The sequence below is a fragment of the Vipera berus genome (genome assembly GCF_964194415.1).
Source record: "Vipera berus genome assembly, chromosome: 5".
Taxonomy (NCBI): domain Eukaryota; kingdom Metazoa; phylum Chordata; class Lepidosauria; order Squamata; family Viperidae; genus Vipera; species Vipera berus.
The window spans coordinates 26,851,567-26,877,452 of NC_138207.1; the positions used below are offsets into that span (position 1 = coordinate 26,851,567).

At 39.3% G+C, this 25,886-nt stretch overlaps 1 protein-coding gene across 1 annotated transcript; it reads right to left on the bottom strand.

Moving 5' to 3' along the window:
• Positions 1 to 1,681: 1,681 nt before the first annotated feature.
• SELENOT (selenoprotein T) lies at positions 1,682 to 18,238 on the bottom strand. Its single transcript, XM_081328818.1, has 6 exons — positions 18,002 to 18,238; positions 8,652 to 8,762; positions 8,132 to 8,258; positions 6,810 to 6,897; positions 6,289 to 6,441; positions 1,682 to 5,876 (listed from the first exon to the last, which is right to left on the bottom strand). Exons 1-5 carry the CDS (start codon positions 18,136 to 18,138, stop codon positions 6,317 to 6,319), a joined length of 588 nt encoding a protein of 195 aa, XP_081184944.1. The 5' UTR covers positions 18,139 to 18,238; the 3' UTR covers positions 1,682 to 5,876; positions 6,289 to 6,316.
• Between the last annotated feature and the right edge of the window lie 7,648 nt (positions 18,239 to 25,886).

The following is a 25,886-nucleotide window of genomic DNA, read 5'->3' on the forward strand; positions in this document are numbered from 1 at the left end:
TAACCTATAAAATGAATCTTAATAACTATAAGCAAAGGGAGAGACAATTGGAATTTACAAAGTGCTTTTAAAATATTTTAATAGGACATAAGAAGAAAAGAACTGGCAAGCTTGAAGCAGAAGAGATTATTTTTAGAAAAGACCCTAAATTATGCTCACATATGACACTATGTTGTTATAATCTGAAAGTTAATAAAGCAATGTTAAATTTAGAGAGATAAGAAATGATAAATGAAAATGAAAATCAAGAACTCAGCTGAAAAACCATCTATAAATTCTGGAATTAAAAAAAGTTATATTTAGCTCCTTAGAACTCTATGAAGAGGGGAAACAAATTTACAAGGATACACATTTGAGAGATGGGGATTTTATAGCATAGAAGCACAGATGTACTTGATTGCTATATTTAGTTAACCACATGGAACTGGTTCAACTGTCTCAATTCTACCACTAACTTATCTCCTATTCAAACAGTCTATCCATTAAGTTCACAATTATTGCAGGTTCAGATTTTATGTTAGCCATTTTGAGATAGATATCACCAATCTTTTCACTAATGGCCACCAAAAGAGATGCAGTAATAGGTTTGCAAACACTATTTAAAAGGAGTCTGTACTTTCGGGTTGTTTCAAAGCAATTAACACAGCTTTTATACCTTGAAGCTTTTATTTGTTTTTATGAGTAACTAATTACAACAGCTTTTCACAATCAATGCTTACTACATGTGCTATATCAGATCTTTACCTCTGGTCAGAAAACTCTTAACATTTGGGTTGGTGGGTGGGGGTGATAGGAGCTATAGTCCACATATCTGAAAATCACTAGGTTGGTGAAGTCTGCACCTTCTTGCAGAATTTCCAGCAGGAGATGGTTTTCAAGAATATATTTCTGTATTTATTTCCTACAGGTGAAACTGAAGAATGTGATGCCTTCCTCTAATACGCCAATCATGTACTTTAGAAATATCCTAACAAAATCTAAATGATTTATATACTATTAAAACTCACATATTTATAACCTTTAACTGGGGAAAATTGTCCATCACAGAAGCACTTTTAGAACCTAGGTACCTCAAAAGGGCTAAATTACAGGATGTGTACAAAATCTGAAACCATGACTTTCATGGGATTAAAATTTGGCAAATTTGTTGTTTCAGTGCTGCTGTGCTGCCACCTGTAGGTTCAGTAGACCAGTTGCACCCTAGCCCTCTTGAGGGCTAGTTAGATCAATTCTTCCTTTGGCCACTGGAGATCAGGCAGAACAGTCCTGCCGTATGTAGCCCTCCAGATACCGGGTAGACCAATCCCATCATCAACTGCTGGAGAGTCAAACTGGCAGGAAGTGGAAAGGCACTCCCACTCCCAGAGTCTCTGACCTTGGTCGTTCTGTTTCTCTGTTTAGATAAGGAAATATTTCTGAAACAATGAACCAACAGGTCATGAGTTGTATGGTATTATTTAAAATTTATAGCAATTTTATGAAAATATGGTGTGGAAACAAATCTTACATTCGGAATGTCAATTTTTTAATACAATTAAGATCACCCAAATTAACATTTTTATTCCAAAGTCACACACACTGTATCAGTACATGTAAATTTGGAGTACTTTCAGATTTTTTCAATGAGATTAAAACCTCCCCACAATAAATGTACATAAAACTGAAATCAATGGGCTTAAGCTGTAGTGAAAGACTTAGGTTTTATTGAAGTCCAACAGTTTTAATATATAGTAAAATATAAAGCTGATTATATAAAAAAGCAGAAATACTATTTTGATTGGCTATAGTGAAGTTAAGCTTTATATATTTATTTCTTCCCTGAGATTTAACAATGATGTACATACATAGAATTTGAAAAAATGAGAAGTTTAAATTTGGAACAAGAGAAAAAGGTGTATTTTGAATGGAATTAATTATAAGAGTGGGAATATTACAGAAACCTAAACACATTGCTATATATCCTATGATTAAACCAGTAATTTTCATAGCAGTAACAAAATATATTTGAGGATGCAGAGAAATATCTGTTATTAGCTCAGCAATAATCATGGCACACTAATTTTAAAAAATGCACCCAATATATATGAACATATCACATAAACATGTGCAGTATATATGCCAAGCAATATTTAATCCTGATTTTCAAATAAGACAAAAACTCTGAATGTATTTCAACCTAAGTCTTTCTCACAGATAAAGAGTTCACAGTAAGCATCACATATACCAAACAAAATCAAAAGGACTATAGTCCACAGACCATAATAAATTTACATCATAACTGAATTGAATTAAGTAGACTTTTAAAAAAATCTTAGTATACTGTATCATTGGGAATACCTGATTTTTGTAATGAGTTGAATCAATATACCCATTAAAATTTGTTTGTATTATTTCTTTATATATTTCAAAATATTTTTAATTAGTTCTTGGTTGTTTGGATTTTTTTGTTTTTGGTTGAGGAAGAATCTCAATTGTTCTGCAATTTTACTGTCCCCCATTCAAAAACCTACTATATACTGTAAACATATGGAAAAATAACTGCAAATGATTAAGCACATGTTTTCATTAATGTTTGCTGTACCGTCACTCAATGTTTTAAACTTCAGAAATTTATTTTTGAAAACATAATTCTTTAACAATCAAGGGTAATATTTGTAGCTCAGGGTTGAAATGAGGGGTCATTGATGCTCTCTGAGCTTGATTGTTTTCTTGCAGACGTTCATTACCCAAACTGGCAACATCAGTGCTAGCATGATAGCAATGAAATGTCTGCAAGAAACCAATCAAGCGCTGAGAGCACCAAATATCACTCATAATTCTTCAACAATTTTGAAAAATTATAAAACAGCTTTTCAAAAGGAATTTTGTAATAATAATAGAGTAAAAAATAGTATATGTAAAGCTTGTGTAATTATGTAAGGTCAAAATTAATAGATACAACACTAGAGGCAGTCCTCAACTTACAACCACTCATTTAGTGACCATTCGAAGTTACAACACTGACAAAAGTTGTTGTTAGCCGCCCTGAGTCCTTCGGGAGATAAGTCCCAAAAATAAATAAATAAATAAATAAAAGTGACTTATGATTGTTTTTCACGCTTATGACCATTGAAGCATCCCTGTGGCCATATGATCAAAATTCAGATGTTGGCAATTGACTTATATTTACGATGGTTGCAGTGTTCCAAGGTCATGTGATCACCACCCTTTTCAATCTTGTAAGCAAAGTTACTGGGGAAGCCAAATTCACTTAACCGTATTACTAACTTAACTGCAGTGATTTACTTAATAACTGTGGCAAGAAAGGTAATAATTCACTTAACTGTCTTGCTTATTTCAATTGTGGTCATAAGTTGAGGACTATCTGTAACTGATGCTTATCAAAGTAGGGCTACTGCAAAATGTCCATTCTATTATTAAAAATCTAGGAGCCCATCATATCAATGCTTTTGCTTTGGAGACACCAGTGTGCAATATTCTTTTGCAGGGTAAGTTGGAAATGGCAGTAATATTTATTTTCTACCCCAAACTAATTTTGTCACACATGAGATCTAGATGTTCCCTAACGCAAATTGATATTTGGGTGGAGGGGAAGTAGAAACCTGTTTTCTCCAGAAGATGCCTCTGAACAATGTTAAATAATAAGACCACATTATATCACACTTGAACAGGATGTAAGCCTATAAAAGGCAACCTTGAAAAATTTCAGCAGCAACATAAAATCTTAAAAATTGGCAGCTTAAGATTCCCAGACTTTGAGCGAGCGTGGTTATATTTCCATGTTCAGTATGTTATATGTTTGTTATTCGTCATCTTGTTTATTGTTGATTGTATATTTGTAATTTTGTTTTTAAGTTGTTAGTTGCCCAGAGTCATCTGGAGTCATATGGCATATAATTCAAATAAAATAATAATAATATTGAAATTATTGCATTGCCACTATGGAACTCTTCATCACCATCAACTTTTAAACTGAAAGTTCATTTAATTAAGATTATAGGCTAACCATAAGAGTAATAATTAACAAATAGCAAGTTGAGTTCTCTGGGACTTCCAAATAAGACAGTATAATAATAATTAACTTATTTGCCAGAAATCACACCAGACAATTTGAAATAGGAATCTAGATGTTGTTTGCTATCTACGAAGAGTTATGTTGGTCAGATGTGGTTGAAAGGCCAAGAAAGTCCCAAAATACACAATGGCAAACCATTTCAGTATGGTTGAGGGGGAAAAAATATCATTGATATGTTGAATTAAGTTCAACTCAAGGAAGATTTGATTTTGTATATTTACATTTTAAATGATTACTAGGACTGAAATTAGCCTGAAATTAGCATATTTTTATTTCTTCCTTTATTATCCTATTAAACAAAGAATTCTGGAAGATCCAAATTTTAGATGTTAAGTTGGCCTTAGAAAGATACTAACATAGATTGTACTATTTTTTCTTTTTGTGCTTTTGTAGAAGAATTTCAGTGTAACAAAACTAGTCTTAAAACATCTACAAACAAGAAGAGCTCAAAAGAACATTAAACCCATATAAGAAGCTATGCAAATTCACAACTTAACAAGTCAAATTAATCATAAGTCCATGTATGATTATCTGCTTTCTAAATCTGAAACTGTTTATATACATGGAGGACATTATAGATGGAAAGTACAACCCTTTTTTTATATATTTTTAACCTTGTTATTGCAAATGTATTTGATCAGTTACTCAAAGGATAACATGGGAACCAACAGAGGCTGCAGGACACATGAAAGAATTGTGGCTGGATGCGGAATACATTTCATTGAAAATAAACTTACTCAATGAAAGCCTTTTCTTCAATGAATTAAAATTAAATATTCACATAGTTTAAAAAATATTTTTTGTTCTTCAGTATCTGGTCTAAAAATATTATCCTTTAAGAAAGTGGGATTGCCTTTTGGATTTATGTGACAATTTTTAGTAATGCCAAATATTATATAAGGGAGATTTGAAACATCCATAATGTATATGAAATTGCTTTTGCTTCTTTCTTCAATATATTATTCAGACAAGTTTATGAAGCGATTTAAGCTGATTTACTCACAGTAAATGAAATTTCTTTATTTAAATTAGTTTACTTAGTTCATATTTATGACAGCATAAAAGCCAACTACTTGATCGTACAATTTGGGCCAGGAAACAGACTTTAAATTGTTGAGAGAATCTGAACATCACTTGGTCTTCTGAAGTCATGACGAAGGTAGTTACTCTGCATATAATTTGTTTATATAATTTAATTTTACAATGCACCATTCACTCAGCAATATACTCTGAAAATATACAAAACTTACATAACCAATTTAGTATTGTTCGGCAGCCATCAATTATCCAAACCAGTTTAAAAGACAGTCAGTACTTCTGAAGATTGATTTTAAACTACAAATATTCTATAAAGGCCACATAAAGAAAATCAGATTTTTTCCCCAGGGAAAATATTACAATATTAACTAATTTTGCCACCCTAATAGACATGAATATAAAGAGTTAGAACAAGACCACTGGTTGCATTTAATCCACACTAAATTTAACAGGTCTGAAATGCAACTTAGTCTGGATCTAATCAAAAGCAAAAACTTGTAATCAAGTAATACCTGTATTTTTTTTCCTCTAAAACTGAACTGGCTAAATTACTTTTTTAAAAAAACTATACAGTATTATTGCACTCCTTGAATGTGCAGTTCTTGGACACATACCAGCACTGAAAGAGATCTTGCATTAAGATTTTCAGAAGGTACAACATGAAGACAAGTAGATCATCCAGTCTGTACCAACAGCTTTCTGTCTTCAGTACAGACCTTCATTTATTTCATTCATGTTGCCTTTGGAAAGTATCACTTAATGTCTGAAAGCAGAATAAATCGAAACAGAACAAGTTACAAGATACCCTCATAACGTAAGTTCAAAGAAAAACATCCCAGATATCTTCTACACATATTGTTGACAAAGATATTCAATAAAAATGATTAAAAATATTCCCCAAAAGTAGGCTGTCTCGATAAGCAGACTCTACTTTAGTGCCCTCCCCCCACCTTTTGGGCACCAGAGAGCAGTTCCACGGAGGGCGGTTTTTCTGCAGACCGGGGGCATGAATTCACGCATTGTCTGGATCTCACACACATAGAGACTGGTTCCTGGTGGGCCGCGGACCATTGCCAGTCCACAGCCTGGGGGTTAGGGATCCCTGCTCTACTTCATTGCTTAAATATCCTAGGTACAGAATATGGTCAGAAAAGAAAGATCTTTAAAACACTTACAAGAAGTTTTCAGTACTGATGAATGGGGCTATGATCTATGATGTGGCATTTGCTCCATATGCACATTGAGTTTCATTTCGTTATCAAGGATTTGAACAAGTTGCTGCATGGAAGGAAGATGCCCAGACTCCAGCTTAGACCACACTGGGACATCTAAAAAGCATAGGGAAAAAGGTTAAATATATAAGGTGCAGGAACAGCTTTTATAGCTACCTACATTCAAAATACGTATGCAAAACCTATGGATACAAGCTTTTGAAATTAAAAAAAGATGATATTCTGGTTCCTTCTAAAGTTATCTTATCTAGTTTTGTGAAAGTTTACAGCTCAGATCCAAAGAGTGTTTTTATCTTTAGAAACCCTATGTCTGATCTTGGGTATCAAATGTAGTTTGTATATTCATAAAATTCTTAACAAATAAAGTGCTTTTAAATCAAGTTTGACTCCAATCTGTGTCTTATATGGATGCATAAAGTTCATTTTATGCTTAATGGAAGATAAAAAAATTATTGAAAACTTACCATTTAAAGTTATTTCAAATGCACCTGTTGACATACACTGGTTCTCAATCATGTTGCTCAGGAAGAAAACCATCATACAAGCATATACCTAAAATGAGCATTTATCATAGTTATTACATCACACAATATATTTAAGAATTGTGTAACATATTTGTGATTTCTCTCAATTAAGTTGATAGCAACATCTGCTATGCATACTTTATTATTCTTTATTTAAGAGGTTTTATTGATTTGCTATTTTTATATTACAAAAACATTTATATTTAGGAAAAAATATACTGATGAATAACACTGGCAACATCAAATTTTTAACAGGAAAAAAACTTGAGAAGTACAATATATAAATACAATGTGTGTGTGTGTGTGTCTAACAAAAGCTCCTTAAAGGCAACTTATAGTTTCACATTTAATCTACCTATTAATATTCTGCTTCAACCCTAATAATACTCTTTTCTTTGTACTAACATTTTGAGTATTTGATATTATTCATCAACGATGAGATGATATAAATTGTACCAAGATGACTAGGAAATTTTTTTTAGTCAAACATTATAAGAGCACTTTAAAAATACAATTTCCTCCAAGTAAGTATATAGCTAAGGTCAAGTTATTATACTTCAACCCATTTTTCATTGAGTTACTTATTTTAAAATGTTTCACAACTTCTAATTTTGAAGACGTTAAATAGAATTTTAAACATTCTTATATCAACTAGATAGTGCTGTTTTTGTTGTTACTATTATTTAAATTTATTAGCCATCAAACTCCAATGGACTCTCCAAACTACTTGTATCAATCAAAAGAAAAATTTATTATTTGTGGCATTTAAAAGGGCCAAATATTATCATGCCTGCGTGAGAGCCAATATGCTGTGATAGACCAGAGGCCAGAAGTGTATCCCTGCCTTAGGCACAAAGTCAGCTGGGTGGCATTGGGTCAGTCAGTGACACAGCCCTAGGAAGAAAACAATGGCAAGCCACTTCCAAAAAATATTACCAAGAAATTCAGGCAGTCCCAAGGGTCAAGAGTCAAGACTAACACAAAGGCATACTGGATGTATGCATACCTATACATACATACATACATACATACACAAATCTTACTTACAGCCAAAAAAAATCTCTTTAAAAGCTAATAATTTTTTTCATCCCTAAATGAGATGTTTTAGTTGTATACAATGCTTGTAATGTTTTTAAAGTACCTTCCATTTACAATATTATGAGTAAGAGGATGCTCATATAATATGGTTCAATTAAGTAAACATAGTATAAAATCTGCTTCTAGTACAATTAAAAAAATAAAATGCTATTAAGAAACAGTACCTTATTTTCTTGTCCCCACTGCCAGACACTTGGAGTTTGCATGCCAAATAAAGCAAAAGGATCCTTGCCAACAATAATGAAGCCTATTAGCACTAGTTTGAAGACTGACAAGAAAGACGCTATATGTCTGGTAGAAAAAAAAGTTAGGTTAATTATCAAAGGAGGATAAAACTAAATTTAACAATCTAAAGAAACAAAAGTTATGCCATGCCAATGTGAACACCAGTGGATTTTGCTTTTCCATGTATTTGAAAAGCTGCACATAAACTTTAAAGTGCATTAACAATAGCTGAATATTATTCTTAAAAAAATGAGAGTTCTTGGTGGTCTCTGAACTTAGCTATTTGCTTACAGATATTTTGTTACTTTTCAGACTGTTACATTATTATTATATACAATAATTAAAATTGTCAGAATGCAATCAAATTTTGCTTTTGAGATTTTGTAACATTACAAAACTTGATATCTCCAATCCATTCAGGTAAAGTATTTAGTATATTTTAACTCAGAGCTAACTTACCTATATATAGGTTGGGGAAGATAGTTTTCCCCTTCAATGCGGATGTCTGGGTACCGCTGGCTAATAACCCGCATGTACTCTTCAAACACCCGCCTGTATCCTCAGGAAACACTGCATAGAAGTATTTTATCACAATTAATACTGGTACGATTGAGCATTTCATACATACCCCCCCACACACACAGCCCTCCCTCCATCTCACTCTGATAAATTCAATGGTTTGGAAAAAGCTCTTCCCCTAGAACTCAGATAATTAGAAATACTGGCAGTAGCCACCTGAGAAAAAACAAGAACCAATACAAACAAAAAAGGGTTTTAGTAGTTAATAGTTGCTGGAAGACCTCACTATAATAGAGGCGGCAAGTGCACGGGGGCTGGCAGCAGCAGCCACAGCCCACCAGCCCCTTGGCGCAACACAGGTAAGTCTGAGCACGGAGGCAGAGGCAGGGGAGGCAGGCAATCCTGAAGCACTGCGTGGCCACATGCCCCAAGAGATGGTGGGATGGACTGGGCAGCGGGATCACCTGCCTCCCCGCGTGCCTCTGCCTCCGCCTGCTGCCAGTGCCGCCACACAAGCCTCACGCAAGCCAGGAGGCCACACAGTGCATCCAGGTCGCCTGCCTCTCCCAACCTCTGCCTCTGCGCTCAGGCTTACTTGTGCTGTGTGGGCTGCAGCTGCTGCCGGACACATCAGCCGCCCACCCCCTGGGCTTATTTTTGAGCGAGAGCTTATATTAGGCCACTCCCTAAAAAGTCAGGCTAGGGCTTATTATTTGGATGAGTCTTATTTTCGGGAAAACACGGTAGCAACCATTCAAAGTTCCAACAGACTCCAATTCAAAGTTCCAACAGCTGGACTAGCCCCTGTAATCATGTCCCTGCACTCTGGGTGCTCAGCAACCAATCTGCATTTATGGCCATTTGCAGCATACCTTGCTCACATGGCTTCATTGCCCGGGTCTATGAAGCCCTACAGCACCTTATAGAACTAACACCCAAAAAATGATGTCCTTATCATCATGGGGGACTGGAATGCTAAAGTAGGAAGCCAAAAGATAACTGGAATAACAGGCAAGTTTGTCCTTGGAGTACAAAATGAAGCAGGGCACAGGCTGATAGAATTTTGTCAAGAGAATACGATGGTCATAGCAAACACTCTTTTCCAACAACCCAAGAGACGGCTCTACACATGGACATTACCAGACGGTCAACACAGAAATCAGATTGACTATGTGCTCTGCAGCCAAAGATGGAGAAGCTCTATACAGTCAGTAAAAACAAGACCAGGAGCTGACTGTGGCTCAGACCATGAGCTTCTCATTGCAAAGTTTAGGCTTAAACTGAAGAAAGTAGGGAAAAGCACTAGGCCACTCAGGTATGAATTAAATCATATCCCTGTTGAATATACAGTAGAGGTGACAAATAGATTTAAGGAATTAGATCTGATAGACAGAGTGCCTGAAGAACTATGGACAGAGGTTCGCAACATTGTACAAGAGGTAGCAACTAAAACCATCCCAAAGAAAAAGAAATGCAAGAAAAAAAATGGCTGTCTGAGGAAGCTTTGCAAATAGCTGAGGGAAGGAGGGAAGCGAAAAGGCAAGGGAGAAAAAGAAAGATACGCCCAATTGAATGCAGAATTCCAGAGAATAGCTAGAAGAGATAAGAATGTCTTCTTAAATGAACAGTGCAAAGAAATAGAAGAAAACAATAGAATAGGGTGGACTAGAGATCTCTTCAAGAAAATTGGAGAGATGAAGGGAATGTTTAATGCAAAAATGGGCACGATAAAGGACCAAAAGGGCAGGGACCTAACAGAGGCAAAAGAGATTAAGAAGAGGTGGCAAAATTACACAGAAGAACTATACAAGAATGAGCTTAACGTCCCTGATAATCACAATGAGGTGGTCACTGGCCAGACATCCTAGAATGTGAAGTGAAGTGGGCCTTAGAAAAGCTGAGCAACAACAAAGCTAGTGGAAGTGACAGTATTCCAGCTGAGCTATTCAAAATCTTAAAAGACGATGCAGTAAAAGTGCTACACTCAATTTGCCAGCAAATTTGGAAAACTCAACAATGGCCACAGGATTGGAAAAGATCAGTTTACATTCCAATTCCAAAGAAAGGCAATGCCAAAGAATGTCCAAACTATTGCACCATTGTACTCATTTCTCATGCTAGTAAAGTTATGCTTAAAATCCTACAAGCTAGACTCCAGCAGTATGTGAATCGAGAACTACCAGAAGTACAGGCAGGATTTTGAAGAGGCAGAGGAACTAGAGATCAAATTGTCAACATACACTGGATCATGGAGAAAGCTAGGGAGTTCCAGAAAAACATCTACTTCTGCTTCATTGACTATGCTAAAGCATTTGATTGTGTGGATCATAACAAACTGTGGCAAGTTCTTAAAGAGATGGGAGTACCAGACCATCTTATTTGTCTCCTGAGAAACCTATATACGGGTCAAGAAGCAACAGTGAGAACTGGACACGGAACCATTGATTGGTTCAAAATTGGGAAAGGAGTCCGGCAAGGCTGTATACTGTCGCCCTGCCTATTTAATGTATATGCAGAGCACATCATGAGAAAGGCAGGGCTAGATGAATCAAAAGTTGGAATTAAGATTGCCGGGAGAAATATCAACAACCTAAGATATGCAGATGATACCGCTCTAATGGCAGAAAGTGAAGAAGAACTAAAGAGCCTCTTGCTGTGGGTGAAGAAGGAGAGTGCAAATCTTGGGTTGAAACTTAACATTAAGAAAACCAAGATCATGGCATCCAGCCCTCTCAATTCCTGGCAAATAGATGGGGAAGAAATGGAGGTAGTGACAGATTTTATTTTCCTGGGCTCCAAGATCACTGCAGATGGAGACTGTAGCCAAGAAATTAAAAGACGCTTGCTCCTGGGGAGGAAAGCCATGGCAAATCTACACAGCACACTAAAAAGCACAGACATCATCCTGTCAACAAAAGTGTGTATAGTCAAGGCTATGGTCTTCCCAGTTGCAATGTATGGCTGTGAAAGTTGGACCATAAGAAAGGCTGAGCGCCAAAGAATTGAGGCCTTTGAACTATGGTGCTGGAGAAGACTCCTGCAAGTCCCTTGGACTGCAAGGCGATCAAACCGGTCAGTCCTAGAGGGGATCAACCCTGACTGCTCTTTAGAAGGCCAGATCCTAAAGTTGAAACTCAAATACTTTGGCCACCTAATGAGAAGGAAGGACTCACTGGAGAAGAGCCTAATGCTGGGAAAGATTGAGGGCAAGAGAAGAAGGGAACGACAGAGAATGAGGTGGCTGGATGGAGTCACTGAAGCAGTAGGTGTAAGCTTAAACGGACTCCAGAAGATGGTAGAGGACAGGAAGGCATGGAGGAACATTGTCCATGGGGTGGCGATGGGTCGGACACGACTTTGCAGCTAACAACAACAACTGCTCACATGACATTTTTGGAAGAAATCAGCATTTACTTCCAATTTCCATAAAAAATACTGCTAGTTAGTTTACTTAACCATCACATTCACATAACAGCTGCCACGACAAAGATCATAAAAACAGATGTGGTCGCATGGTGACCCACCTAATAACTACTATGACTTACAGGTTCAATTGCAGGTTCAATTAGGTCATCACTCAAGAACTATATATAGATGATCAGTTTGACAAGGTTGACCATTCTTTTCCCCACATAGAGAAAAATAACAATTGCTTCCATCTAAGCACCTTTTTAAAATTATAACTCAATATTAAACAATATGAATAGAACCATTTTAATCCTAGATGTAATTGCTAAACAAATGTTTCCTAAGATGGACATTTTTGTAGTGTTATCGACTTTCATAGCTCTGTAAAGTGATCATTCTGTCTGAGAAATTCTAAGAGTGAAAGTCCACACATTATTAGATCTCTAGAAAAGCATGCTTTTTCTAAGCAAGCACTTTTTTAAAAAAAAGACTCTAAATGTTTTCATTTGAGTCATTAAACTGACTATATTGTAGGAATTTTTAAAATATATTCCTCTTAAACATTTTAAAAAGAAAAGTTGCAAAGAATGTACAGTAGGGTGAAAATTATCTAATCTAATCTAACTACAAGATCTGGTTATAAGAGTGAACTAAACCAAAATGTGAATATAAAATATTTTACAGGTCAGAATTGTACTACAATGTGGAAATAGATGAACAAATATAAATGGGAAACATTGATAGGCTTTTAAATTGGCCACATAATTCTATTTCCTGATTTAAAAGATTATTAAAGTTGCTGACTGTGTTGCATAGATTCTCATTCTAATTGGATCTACCAAAGTATTATCAATCTAAATGACCAGAGCTAACCTTCCAGGAGTGCAAACCAAGTTCTTTTACACTCAGCTTGATTGCACAATCAAGCTCAATTAGCTTTTCTCCTGCTAAAATGATTTCTCACATTTTAGGGGATTTCTCCATTTAACTTCTACTCTTCCCTTTAATGTACATCTGGAGTCTAATGTCTTGAAATTTAAGTTTCTTTCCACATGACCTTTATGAAGCCAGAAAACCTTTCTCATTATTTGATATAGATTTATACTGAAATTGTAGAAATGTTTCCCTTGATTGTATTCTATTGGAAAATGACTAATTCTGATATTATATGGTTTTATTGTGATATTAAATGTTTACACTGTATTTTTACTTAACATATTGCATGTATGCATGTACACTACCGTATTTTCTGGTGTATATGACTTTTTAACCCATAAAAATCGTCTCAAAAGTTGGGGGGTCGTCTTATACGCCGGGTCGTCTTATATGCCGGAAAATATTATTCACCTCTCTGATCTGCAGTCCCCGGCAACGCGCTCCAAAGCCGCCTCCCAGCCAGCATGTCGCCGCCAAACTTCCCAGCCCACACCGCGTCTAGGCACTGCAGCCCGGATGGGTCCGGTCCCGGTCAAGAACGCCGCGGAGCCCGCTGGCACCGGGCGACACCCGGCAGAGTTGTCCTGCGCGCGCGCGCGCGCTGGCCAGCTGCCGAGCATCGGTGTGTCAATCACTCATCGGATCGGGGGAGGGGACGGAATGGCTTGGAGCTGAGCCGCCGCTGTCGCCATCGCCACCAGGGTTCGGACGGGAGGGAGAAGCCTCCTATTCGTGAGCCTCCCCTGCCTCCGAGCCAGGCCGGCGATCGCTGGAGACGGACGCGGCGTCGGACGGTCGGAAGAAGCAGCCGACGCGCGGAAGGCAGGCTCACGACGAGTCGAGGTGGGCCTGCGTCTGTGGCGTGCAGGGATGGCGGGGGTGGCTCCCGTAGCGAGGGAGGCGCGTCCATTGGGAGACGGGTGAGGCCCGTGCGGCATGCTGTGAAGAGGGGCCCCGCTGAATGTCGCGCCCATAGGCCGCGACAGACAGTAGGAAGGGAGCACCTTTGCTCCTGCCGAGGCACCGCCTGACCCGTGCCGACCGGAAGAATCGCTTGCCTGGTCACAGAGTGCGGAACAGCGGTACTTGGCGCCCCTCTTGCCCGCAGACCATGCAGCAGTTCTCGCCAGCCGGCAAGCCCGGCTCTCTAGCGCGTCTTCCAGGCCCGCCTGGCCAACCGTCTCCTGGGCGGGGCTTGGCTCCAGACGCGGCGGCTGCTCCGTCTGCAAATGCTTTCTCAAAGCCGAATCGCACTTGGTCGTGCAGGCTGCCGAAAGGCGGGGACTCAGAGTTCCCGCGGTGGTTGCGGCTTCTGGCGTGCTGTTTGCAGAGTCTGGCCTGGAAGAGCGCGTGGCTTTGCACCATTTGCATCAGACGGGGCTGAATCTGAATCGGGCTTGTGTCGGACACTTGGCAACTGGCATGTAAGTATTTTCCGGCGTATAAGACGAAAAACCTTGAAAATCTTGTCAAAAGTCAGGGGTCGTCTTATACGCCGGGTCGTCTTATACGCCGGAAAATACGGTATATAAAACTATCACTAACTCTTAATTCCACCCAGTATGCTTTGACCTTTAAAATATTAGCAAAAATGAATAGAATAGAATATATCAGCAATTAAACAAGATTACATTTTTTTCTGCAATAACATTTGGAACATAAAATTATTACTTTGTTGCTTCTATATTTTTTCACATTACAATTTGTTACAAAGCATTTCAGTAACCAGTTTGTATATTATGTTTGAATGTACAATAATCCTGTAGTATCCTGATGAGAAACAATAGGAAAAATCAGAAATAACAACAGCTTTAGTAGTAAACCAGTCTCTTTGATCCAATAATTAGCATAAAACAAAAAATCCATTTGTTATATTCATCTGCTCAAATGATTCCTTCTGAAAGTTTTAATCATACACTAGGGATATTGTGATCATGCAGCAAGGTTCAAGAACTAGGTAGATACCGTCATTTCAAACAGTGTTCTGGAAGCCATATTTGAGTTCAAAAAGAAATTTTAGTTAATTATGTTTAGTATTGGAGTATTGTGCTTCTATTTCTTTGTTTTTCATTTGATTCCTTGCCAAATACCATACTGAGTTTCATAATATTGAAAGGCGGTTTTCTGCTTTATAATTGCTCTCATGGAGATTAACTTTTTTCAACAAATACATTTTAATAAAATTAATTTTAACCAGAATGCAGAAACTTTAGTGTTGTGAAAACCTAATTTACACTACTGCCCCTGAGCTTAATGACTGAGGAATTGCATATAACATTATATAAATATTTATAAACTTTATTAAATGGTTGTCTTAAAAATAAAAACTTTAAGACTAATGTGAAATTGTTTTTTTTAATTATCTCCTGTTTTCCGACTTTAATCCCTATGTGTTCTCTTATGCTGATGCAACATTGGTTCATCAGAGACATAACAATGCTTGTTTAAAAATAGTAAGAAATAGGCACAAATATTCTTAATTATGAAAGCTTCATAGGACAAACAGTATTTACAATGAAAAAAGAAGATAAATAATTAAGGCTAAAAAACACAAGATATTTAGGGCAGAACAAAAGCTGAAATATCCTGAAATTTAAAAATCACAATTACCTTTAATTAATCAAATTTAAGTGGAGATCTAGCTTGTTTAGTTTCACACCTGTAATTCATAATATTGAAATCTCATTTCCAAAAGTATACACACATTGTCAGAACTTGAAATTTAAAAGATAAGCTGTCCGTCCATGTTCACCTTTAACAATGATAAAAATTGTGCTATTTTAGAAATATTTTGCTAAAACCCATTGCTAAAAAATTGAATGTTCATAGAATAGGGCCAAGGAACATTTAATTCAGCAATATCTAGAGAATTATATCTCCAATACCCATCACAATTGGCTCTCCTGGCTCAGGGTTTTCAAAGCTGTAGTTTAGCAAATCTAGGCAGCTTCTGGTATCCAATTCCAGGAAAAACACTACATATAAATGAAATGAAATGGAATGGAATTAAATTTTAAGTACGTTTACTGACAAGAGGTCTCAGTCAGCTTCTTAGAATAATTCAATTGCTGTGTCAATTGTATGCATACAAACTCAGAAGTAAGCTCCAAGAGTCTGCACTGCCTACAGCTGGGGTGTCCAACTCACAATGTCACATGATGTGTCACGACATATCGTGACTTTTTTGTCATTGTCAACAATGGGGTGGGCGCGGTTTTGCTATGACGCATCCAGCCCGCGGGACGGCAGTTTGACACCCCTGGCCTACAGGTTTAGTTTTACAGTTAGTGCAAAAGTTGTTCCCTTAATGAACAACCAATCTTATGACAGATATAAGGGTAAAAACTGATTTGAATAACCTGTATTTTATTGCTTCACTCCTAATAGTCTGTTCCTTTATACTGATTTAGTTACTGAGCAAGGATTAATGTAACTTGTCCTATTTTGTCCTACCTACAAACCTTTCTACTATCCCAAGTTAACTGCTTTTTTCACTGTAAACAAACACATTACCAAATCAAAGACAGTCCGTCTTTTTCTCTGCAATTTCTAAATTCTTACATTCTCCGATCCCCACTGGAATCAAAGAAATCCACTCAGTATGTAATCACACTGCAGGCCTTTCTGCACTACCAAGTTATATTAGTCATCTACCTTCAAGCTAGATGAAAATTATGCTGGCATAATTTTGATATCCCACTGCCAAATCCTATCCTGCTCTATTGCCAGTGCCCGGAGTAACCTCCAACAAAAGGGGTAACAAAATTTAACAACCTGACAGCTTATATACACCTTGAAGATGTCCTTGGGACAGTATCAGAATAAATGGGAAATACTATTTTAACGTAAAATTGTCATTATTTGTGCTAAGGAAAAGACGGTGAGCAATATAAAACAAACAAGTTTTAAGGAATAAAGTCTATACTAATGAATACCTTCCAGCTCTACATGTTACAGGTAATCCTCAATTTACGACAATTGAGCCCCAAATGTATGTTCCTAAGCAAGACAGTTGAGTTTTTGCCCCATTTTACGACCTTTCTTTCCACAGTTTAAGTGAATCGCTGTGGTTAAGTTTACTAACATGGTTGTTAAGTGAAATGACTTTGCTTGTCAGAAGGGCGCAAAAGGAGATCACAGGACCTCGGGACACTGCAACCATTATAAATACATTCCAGTTGTCAAGTCGCTTAAGTTTGATCACGTGACCACTGGGATTTGCTTTGCCAATAATTGGGGGGGGGGGAGAGAAAGGCAAAGGTTCTAGTACTTCCTAACCCAGGGGTAGGCAACCTCGGCTCTTTTATGACTCATGGACTTCAACTCCCAGAATTCCTGAGCCAGCATAGCTGGCTCAGGAATTCTGGGAGTTGAAGTCCATGAGTCATAAAAGAGCCGAGGTTGCCTACCCCTGTCCTAACCAGTACCGTATTTTCCTAGCCTCACAACTGCCTGCCTCTCCACTGTATCCTGGCTACTCAGACTACCTCCTTGCCGCTATTCTTAATATCAGCTGCAACCCAACACCGAAACGAGCAAGCCCCAGCCGGTTTCCCAGAAAAGAGCCCAACCTGCAGAGCCATCCAGAGCTTTGCATGCCGGTCATCGCCACCATCTCTCCGCCTCCTTTTCCCGCAGCCTGCAGCGCTTCAGGATCGCCCCCCCACCATACTATCTACCCCGATTCCCCCCACCCACCCACCCACCCACCCCCACCCGGCACTTCCACTGGGGTTGGTTCCAGTCGTGACATTTCTTGCCGCTTCCACACCGGCCCCGCCCGCCCGCCCGCCCTCTGCCCCACCATCCTCCGCCGCTTCCTTCAACTCAAGATAGCACCGAAATGGAAGAAGCGGCGCCGACGGGCCGGCCTTCGGGACAGCGCTGAACGTGGCTCCGGTTCAGGGTCGGGAAGCAGCGGGCAACGCAACAGGCCGCGCACTCACCAGATCTGGAACTTGAGCAACGGCCCCGTGGCGTAGGCCATGCGTAGTTTCTTCCCAGGCGGCAGACCGCCCGGTTGAGCCCCAGCGCCGCTCAACCCTACCGCCACCAGCAACAGCAGCGCCAGGGTCGGCTTCATCTTGCTCCCGCTGCCCTCTGGACCCAGAACGCCCCCGCCCCCTGGGCCCGGCTGTGGAAAACTTCCGCCGCCCGCTCAGCCGAAAGCGGTCAGGTCACGCGAGCCGGCGTCGTAATGCGCCTGCGCCAGACTGTACCTATCGCGAGCCCAAGGGGAAAGGCTGCTCCAACCGCCGGCGCCGTCCTCCCCCCCCCCACCACCACTTAGAAGCGGGGAATGAATAACCGGGCGCTAGTGCCCGTCAGGGATGGTTGTGGGAGCAACTCGCCTTCGCCTGAGGGCCGTCAAAACACGCGGTGCAGGCTGACCCTTTGCTGTAATTACCACAGAAGTGAATGCCACCGTGTCTGCCTCAGATATGGTATTGTGGCAGTAGTTGTGTATAAAACCTGAGGTGTCGTTCAGAACTACTTTGCAACGTTTGAGGCCAACTTCACTCTGGGAGGGCGAGATGGAAGAGCCATCTGCCGTGAGGTGCAGAGATGCTTGAACCTATCGATAGGCAAACGGTTGAGGGCTTCAGGTATGTTTGAAATGTGGGATCGTGTTGTGGGTGTTCCTCGTGATTGCTGTGAGAGATTTTGCAATGGTAAACCTGGGCTGTCAAAAAACAGCTTGGCCGAATATGATCAGCACGATGTTCTTTATAATCCCAACTTTTCTTGTACGTGTGCGATAAAGTCCTCCCTACCGGGGAAAAAAACCTTGGGAGTTTTAATTTTTTTTTTTTTGAAAATGTGGGGTGCAGAGGCTTATTGGAAATAAACTCTACACAACAAACTGTTGCCTGGAATTTTAGGCTTCGTTATTAGCATTTTGGCATGACATCCATGCCACCTTTTAAAATTCAGGAAACCATGTTTTCCTTATGGCCCAAACCATTTCTTTTATGGGAAATAACTAGTCTTTTCAGCAACTAAGCAATAGAGGGAGCTTATTCTGGAAGTCCTTGGCTTGAACAAACTTGCAAGTTTTAAGAAAGATACAAGGACAGTTGGAAAAAAGGAATTCTAATGTAACCCATAATTTTGCCACTTTTACAATCAATATTTTTCATTGTTCAATTCTCATATTTAATCAATGTCTGATCAATTGCTTTTTGACATATCATATACTGAATGTATCACTTATTTCTGTATCCTATATTTCTACCCTATATAAAGACTTGATCTCCCTTAATAAATGTTTTTTGCTTTTCCTGAATTGATGATTCATATCTTTGGGTGGGTAAAACTGATTTTCTCTCCCAAATTCAAGGAACAGGTCTTCAGCTCCACACCAGCTTGGGGTATCTGAATTTCAAGGTAACAAAACTAGCACTTTTTTAAAAAACCTGTCAGTTTACAATTTTATTTTATTTAAAATAATATTTTGGGCAGAGAAATTAATAGCTGCCACATTTTCCCCTTCAACATTTTAATCACTGAAGATTGCTTAGAAACAGAACTATACATGCTAAGATTGTCATGGCTGACATAATACTATTTCTGAAGATGAAAGTATTATTCTGTCTTCCAAAACTTGAGAGTTAAGGCTTGGTGAAATTTGATATTCTTTTGCAGAATTATGCTAACACAGAATCCCTGACTTGAAAGAGAATGGTTCCTTCTGTTTTTAAACTACTGAGAGTAGTTACATATACACTGTATATGTAAAATACTTCTATAGCAAGACTGACAGTACATTTAGGTGCCTTAGGTCAGCCATTTTAATTTGAGACATAACATAAATTCCACCAAGTTCTTACCAGCATTATTTCTAATACAAAAGAGTAAAACAATTCTTCTCTGAACAAAATATGGAGCCAAGTCAATTCTCTTCTGACAGAAAAGAATATTTCTTCTGGATACAGGCAAAGAGAGCATGCTACTTTCTTTCATTTCCATATGAATGATTTCTTATCAAAAAGTAAGGTTGGATTATTGTTCATCTTTTAAGGATATTGTTATTTCAATATGTATATTAGACCAAATGGCTAATATTGTGGATATCAACAATGCATCTTATTTTATTTTAGAAAGTGCATTTGTAAGGTTAGCTGCATAACTTGCACAAAAAAACCTATTGAAAGATATTCCTGAGCTTAGACATCTGCCTGCCACACGGAGGTCTAAAAATATTTTTTTCAAAATAGCTTAAGTTTTAATTAGCATCACAGGTACATTTTTTTAGATGAAATTCTGTTACAACGCTAATGTTGCAATCTGCTAGTTATCCTGATCTCTACAGCCCTAAAACATAGGCTGTGCTACAATGTACTAGCAGGTGTCTTTTTTCCTCAGAAAGAATTCCAGATTTTTTTTAAAGCACATTTCTCTAGAAGATCTCAGTCATAAGAAAAATATCCTTATTGTGATCTTCTGGATTCATCATAAGTAACGCAATCACGTAATTAGTCTCCAAGTAATCCTGCTTCAAAAATAATTATCCTCCTGGGTGTCACTCCAAGATACCAGTCTGTTATTAAACATAAATATAAGAATAACCAATGAGGACATCACACTGTATTTTTGATCACAATTTTCCTTACATATCATTTCTTGTTGGAACTAGGAATGTAGTTGTCAAGGTAAAAATCACATTTGTAGAGGGCGAAGGACCGTGCTTCAGAGAATGCATGATGTGCATGCAGGAAGGCAATAAAAACACGACGCATAATCTTACTAAATACCTTTTACTTACAAAAATATAAAAACTAAATATATATTATAAAGAGAGCTGGCTCACTACATCCTAACGTAACAGACAGTAGCAGCAAAGTGAATAAAACAATAAAGAAATAACTGTGGGAACTTCTTCTAGACATGCGCACTAAACAGACTGAAACCATAACATAACTAGTCATATGGGATTCACTATGGTTACCAGATAAGTTATCACAACAGGTGCAGAGAGCAGGGGAAAATGTACAGTTAGAAATGAACTTTCTGATGAACAAAAAAAAACGTGCAGTGACATTCCCCTTCTTTCGTCAGCAAAGTGAAGACTCAGGTAAGGCACATCTTCTCACGCAGATACTCATGCTGGGCTGTAGGAAGTGGTTTGTTCAGCATATCAGCAATTTGATCACGTGTAGGCACATACTGTAATGTCACAAAACCTTGTTTAACCAGTTGCCTTATGTTTTGATATCGGATGTCAATGTGTCTGGACCTTGAACCTGTAAAACGTGTTTCAGAAATATAAACCACAGATTCATTATCTTCCATCACTGTGATCGGTCGAATCGGATGTGTCCAGATATCTGTGACTAAAGCATCAAACCAGGTTAAAGAATTGCATGCATCAGACACACAAGCATACTCAGCTTCTGTAGAGGAACAAGAAACAAAATTCTGTTTACGCACATGCCAGTAAACAGGACATCCGTTTAAGAACATCATGTAACCTGATGTACTTTTCCGTGACTTCTTATCACTCGCCCAATCTGAATCTGCATAACAACATAACTCTGCATAGTCAGTATGTGTTGGTTCCAACAACAACTTCATGTCTTTGGTGTGTTTTAGATACCTCAATAACTTTGTAACACATGTCCAATGAAACTGTTTTGCCTTGCCTACGTGTCGTGATAAAAGATTAACACTAAGTGCAATGTCGGGTCTAGTCCAACTACTAATATACAGCAGCGACCCAATGACTGAGCGATATAGTGTTTGATCTTCGAACTCAGGACTTGGTTCATGTGCCAAAATGTGAAAGTCAGTTTGCATGGGTATACTCACAGGCTTAGCATCTTCCATGTTACAGTGATGTAACAGTTGTTCAATCTTCTCTTCTTGTGTGAGACTAAACCCCTTCTGAGTCTTGGCAATTTGAACACCTAAATAAGTGTTAATACACCCTAAAGACTTCAATGTGAAAAACTTTTGTAAAGCTTTAGCAAAAACCTCACTCATCTGCTTATTTGGACCAATATAAACAATATCATCGACATAAACAAGAATTATCTCATACCTATTACCGGATCTTTTAGTAAACACGCATTCATCTGTTTCGGACTTAATAAAGCCCATTGAATTTAGTTTGTCAGAAAGACATAAGTACCACATTAAACCAGACTGTTTCAGACCATAAAGACTTTTGTGTAGAAACCAGGTATCTCCTTCTTGCTGTCTGAAACCTGGAGGACCTTTCACGTAGATGTCCTCGTCAAGATCAGCGTGTAGATAAGCCGTTTCAACGTCGAACTGGAAAACCTCTAGGCCAAGGATAGTTGCAGTGGCTAAAGCAATTTTCACACTTTCAGTCCGCACTGTGGGTGAGTATGTATTTGTATAGTCCTCAGGATAACGTTGAGCGAAACCCTGGGCTACAAGTCTGGCCTTGTACAACGACTCACCATTCGGCTTCTTTTTGATCCTGTAGACCCATCGAGTACCAATAACTTTCTTGTTTGCTGGAGGGCTTGCAGGCGTAAACACTTGGAGTTTCTTTAGACTGTCCATTTCAGCCTGCATTGCCTCAAACCATTTATCTTGTTCTGATTCAGGAAGATGTTTGATCTGTGTGAACTTCTCAGGTGGAAGTGTAACATTACAAATCAAAGGTACAGGTGTTTTTGTTACTTGCCACGAATACCGTTTTGGAGGGATTCCCTTTGTGGTCCTCTTGGAACGTCTCGGGCCAACCGTCCATTCTTCTTCCGTGTCGTCCTCGTCTTCATCATTGTCGCCAGCGGCAACATCGGCGGCTTGCGAAGACGGAACAGTAGGTTGAGAAGAACTCATGGAAGGAACATTATCCTGTGAATCTTGATCAGGTTGTGTGGCATCAGCAACATCATCTCTAGGAAAATAAACTCCAGGATCGTTAGAATGAATCCTGGACCAGTCAGCATCTTCCTCAAAAGTAGCAGATTGTGAAACCACAATAACATGATGAGAGTCAATGTATTTGCTCCATTTTGAATTATCATCAATGCCCATAAATCTCATCCTTTTTGCTGCAGGACCCCCTTTCTTTCTTTGGGCTAAAGGAATATTGACCATAGCACAGGAACCAAAAACATGGAGATGTGAGAGATCAGGCTTGTGTCCATACAACATGAAATAAGGGGTCTGATTTATCACACTACTCCAAGTACGGTTGATGATATGGTTAGCATATTTGATAGCTTCACCCCAGTATGGAAGACTGAGGTTGGCATCTTCAAGAAGACAACGCATCATGGTTTGCAGAACTCCATTTCTGCGTTCTGCTACTCCATTTTCAGCTGGAGTATAAGGAGCAGATGTCTGATGTACTATCCCATTCTCACGCATCCAGTCCTGGAAACGCTGAGACATGAATTCAGCACCGCGATCACTCTGGATTCTGGCAATGTTGACATCAAATTGGGTATAGACAAGACTAGCAAAGTCTTTAAAGATCTGAAAGGTCTCAGATTTTTCTTTCATAGGATATACATATCCATATCTAGAGTAATTATCAACGATTGTCAAGAAATATCTTTTACCACCAAGTGTTGGTGCAAAAGGACCAACTATGTCAGTGTGTACCAAATCAAAAATGCGTGTTGACAGGCGTGTAGCGCGTTTTGGAATTGCTGCTGCTTTGGATTTGGCTTTCTTGCAGACAGCACAGTCCAAAAACACCTTACACCCCTTTAGATCCAAATCTCTTGCGAACTCTGGCATCTTCTTCAGAACACGGAAACTGGCATGACCCAATCTTCTGTGCCACTTATGGATACACCTGGAATGCAAAGGTTTACCTGTTAGTGAATTCTCAACATTAGCATTTTTATTAGGAACCCCAGGCTTGCTGTGAGCAACCTGTGTCTTTTTTGTATTTTTATCATTATTAGGAACCTTTGGAGTAGCAACAGGATCTCTCTTTGGGACGTCTCTCTCTGGGCCTGTGCTTTTTGGAACGTGTATACTTGCCTGCTCTTGCTGCTTAGACTTTGGTTTTAAGTAATAAACACCACCAATCAACATGGTTTCAGCAACAATATCTCCGTCTTTGACTATATAACTTGCTTTTTCAAGATGGTGGACCTGAAAATGAGAAAACCTAGACAAATGACTCTGACTAAGCAAATTACTACTGGCAGACGGAACGTAGTAAACATTTGGAATGAGAGCACCGAGCTCTTCAATATAAACAGTTCCTTTTCCCATGACCTGAACAGGATGATTGGAAAAAGAGTAAAGTTCACGAAGTTCAGGTTCAGGCTCATGCATCTCTGTGTAAAGCTCTTTTCTGTAGGTAACATGTAATGCTGCTCCACTGTCCAAAGTCCAAAGAAGTTGTCTGTCGTACTCTGGTTGAGGCTGTGGATCGTTGGTCACAACCAATGTGACAAGTGGAGCTTGTGGATCACGCCTGGAACCACGACCACGACCTTGTCGTCCGCCTCTACCTCTGCCTCCTCTGGAATCTGTTCCTCTGGGCTGTGTTGTGACTCAGGGTCAGCCTGTGGGTCCGACAGCCGGCTCCGATGTATCGGAGGACTCAGATGTGGGGGAGGAGGGAAACGAACCGGCTGATGATGATTTGGAGACTTTGCAGAGTCCTCAGCCGGGAACCTCTGCTCAGCTGTGTGAGCCCGAGAGTGCGGAGGATGATGACCCACAGCTGGCCCTGTTCAAGGACGCCCGACGCAGGAGGCAGTCGAGCAGGGACAAACAAAGGAAGGCTATGGGACTCCTCGGGAGGAGGCACAGGGAGACCACGCCCTGAGCTCTCTATAAAAGGAGTGTTTGGGGAGGGGCTGGTTGCTGAAAGCAACTCTTTTGCTTGAAGATAAGCTCTTGTGTGTTTACTATTAAATCTTGGCAGAAGCCTTTTAGCCTTGGACGCTTTCCAGTCTCTTCTTTTGATTAGGGGTGCGAGAAGAGGGCTGGTTCAGAACAGGCTGGTACGTGACGGGCGCTGGAACTCGTTGGGGACAATCCCGGGTGGCATGTCCCACACGATTGCAGATGTAGCATCTTGGCATCCTTGGAACGTAGGTCCTTCCACGGAAGGCACGCCTTGCTGAAGCTCTTGATGCAGGTGGTTCCCTTAAATGTGGCGCAGCTTGCATAAGTGCCTCTTCTTCGGCTAAAATCCTGCATACATGATCCACTGTGCGTTGAGCAATAGGCACTTGATTAATCTTGGAAATAGCATCTTTCCACTCATGATTCAAAGAATTGATGATAATGCTGATCATTTGAAAATCATCAATAGGATAGCCTTTTTCACCCAGTTCTTTTCTAATACCTTTCATTTTAGTCAAATGTGCTCCAATATGTTCACCAGGTTTTAATCTGGAACCATGGAACTCAGACAAAAGTAAACACATAGACTCAATTGATGTAGGCCGATAACATGTCTCTGAGTCCAAATTTGTTGGGCAGTTGCATCTTGTGAAAACATGAGCTGCAATTCAGTGTCCATTGACATCAATAATGTTGTGCATGCTCTAGTATCCAAGTCCCATATGTCAGGAGTCCATGGTTGGGCAGGAGGATTAAACACCATCATGTGAGTACCTTCTCTGCGTAACAAAAGTCCAACCTCACTGACCCATGCCCTGTAATTCTGTCCTGACTTCTTTAATTTTGAATCACCAGCCAGTGGTACAATGGAAGGTGTTTGATGAGGAATATACAATTGAGGTACTGGCTGTGCAGGTTGCGCAATCCGACCATAACCTGCAGGGGGCACCAGTGGCATCTGTGCTTGGACATGCGGCAGTTGCATTGAAGCTGCCGGTAGTCTTGGTGCTGGCTGTGACTGTCTTTGAGCTGCTATTC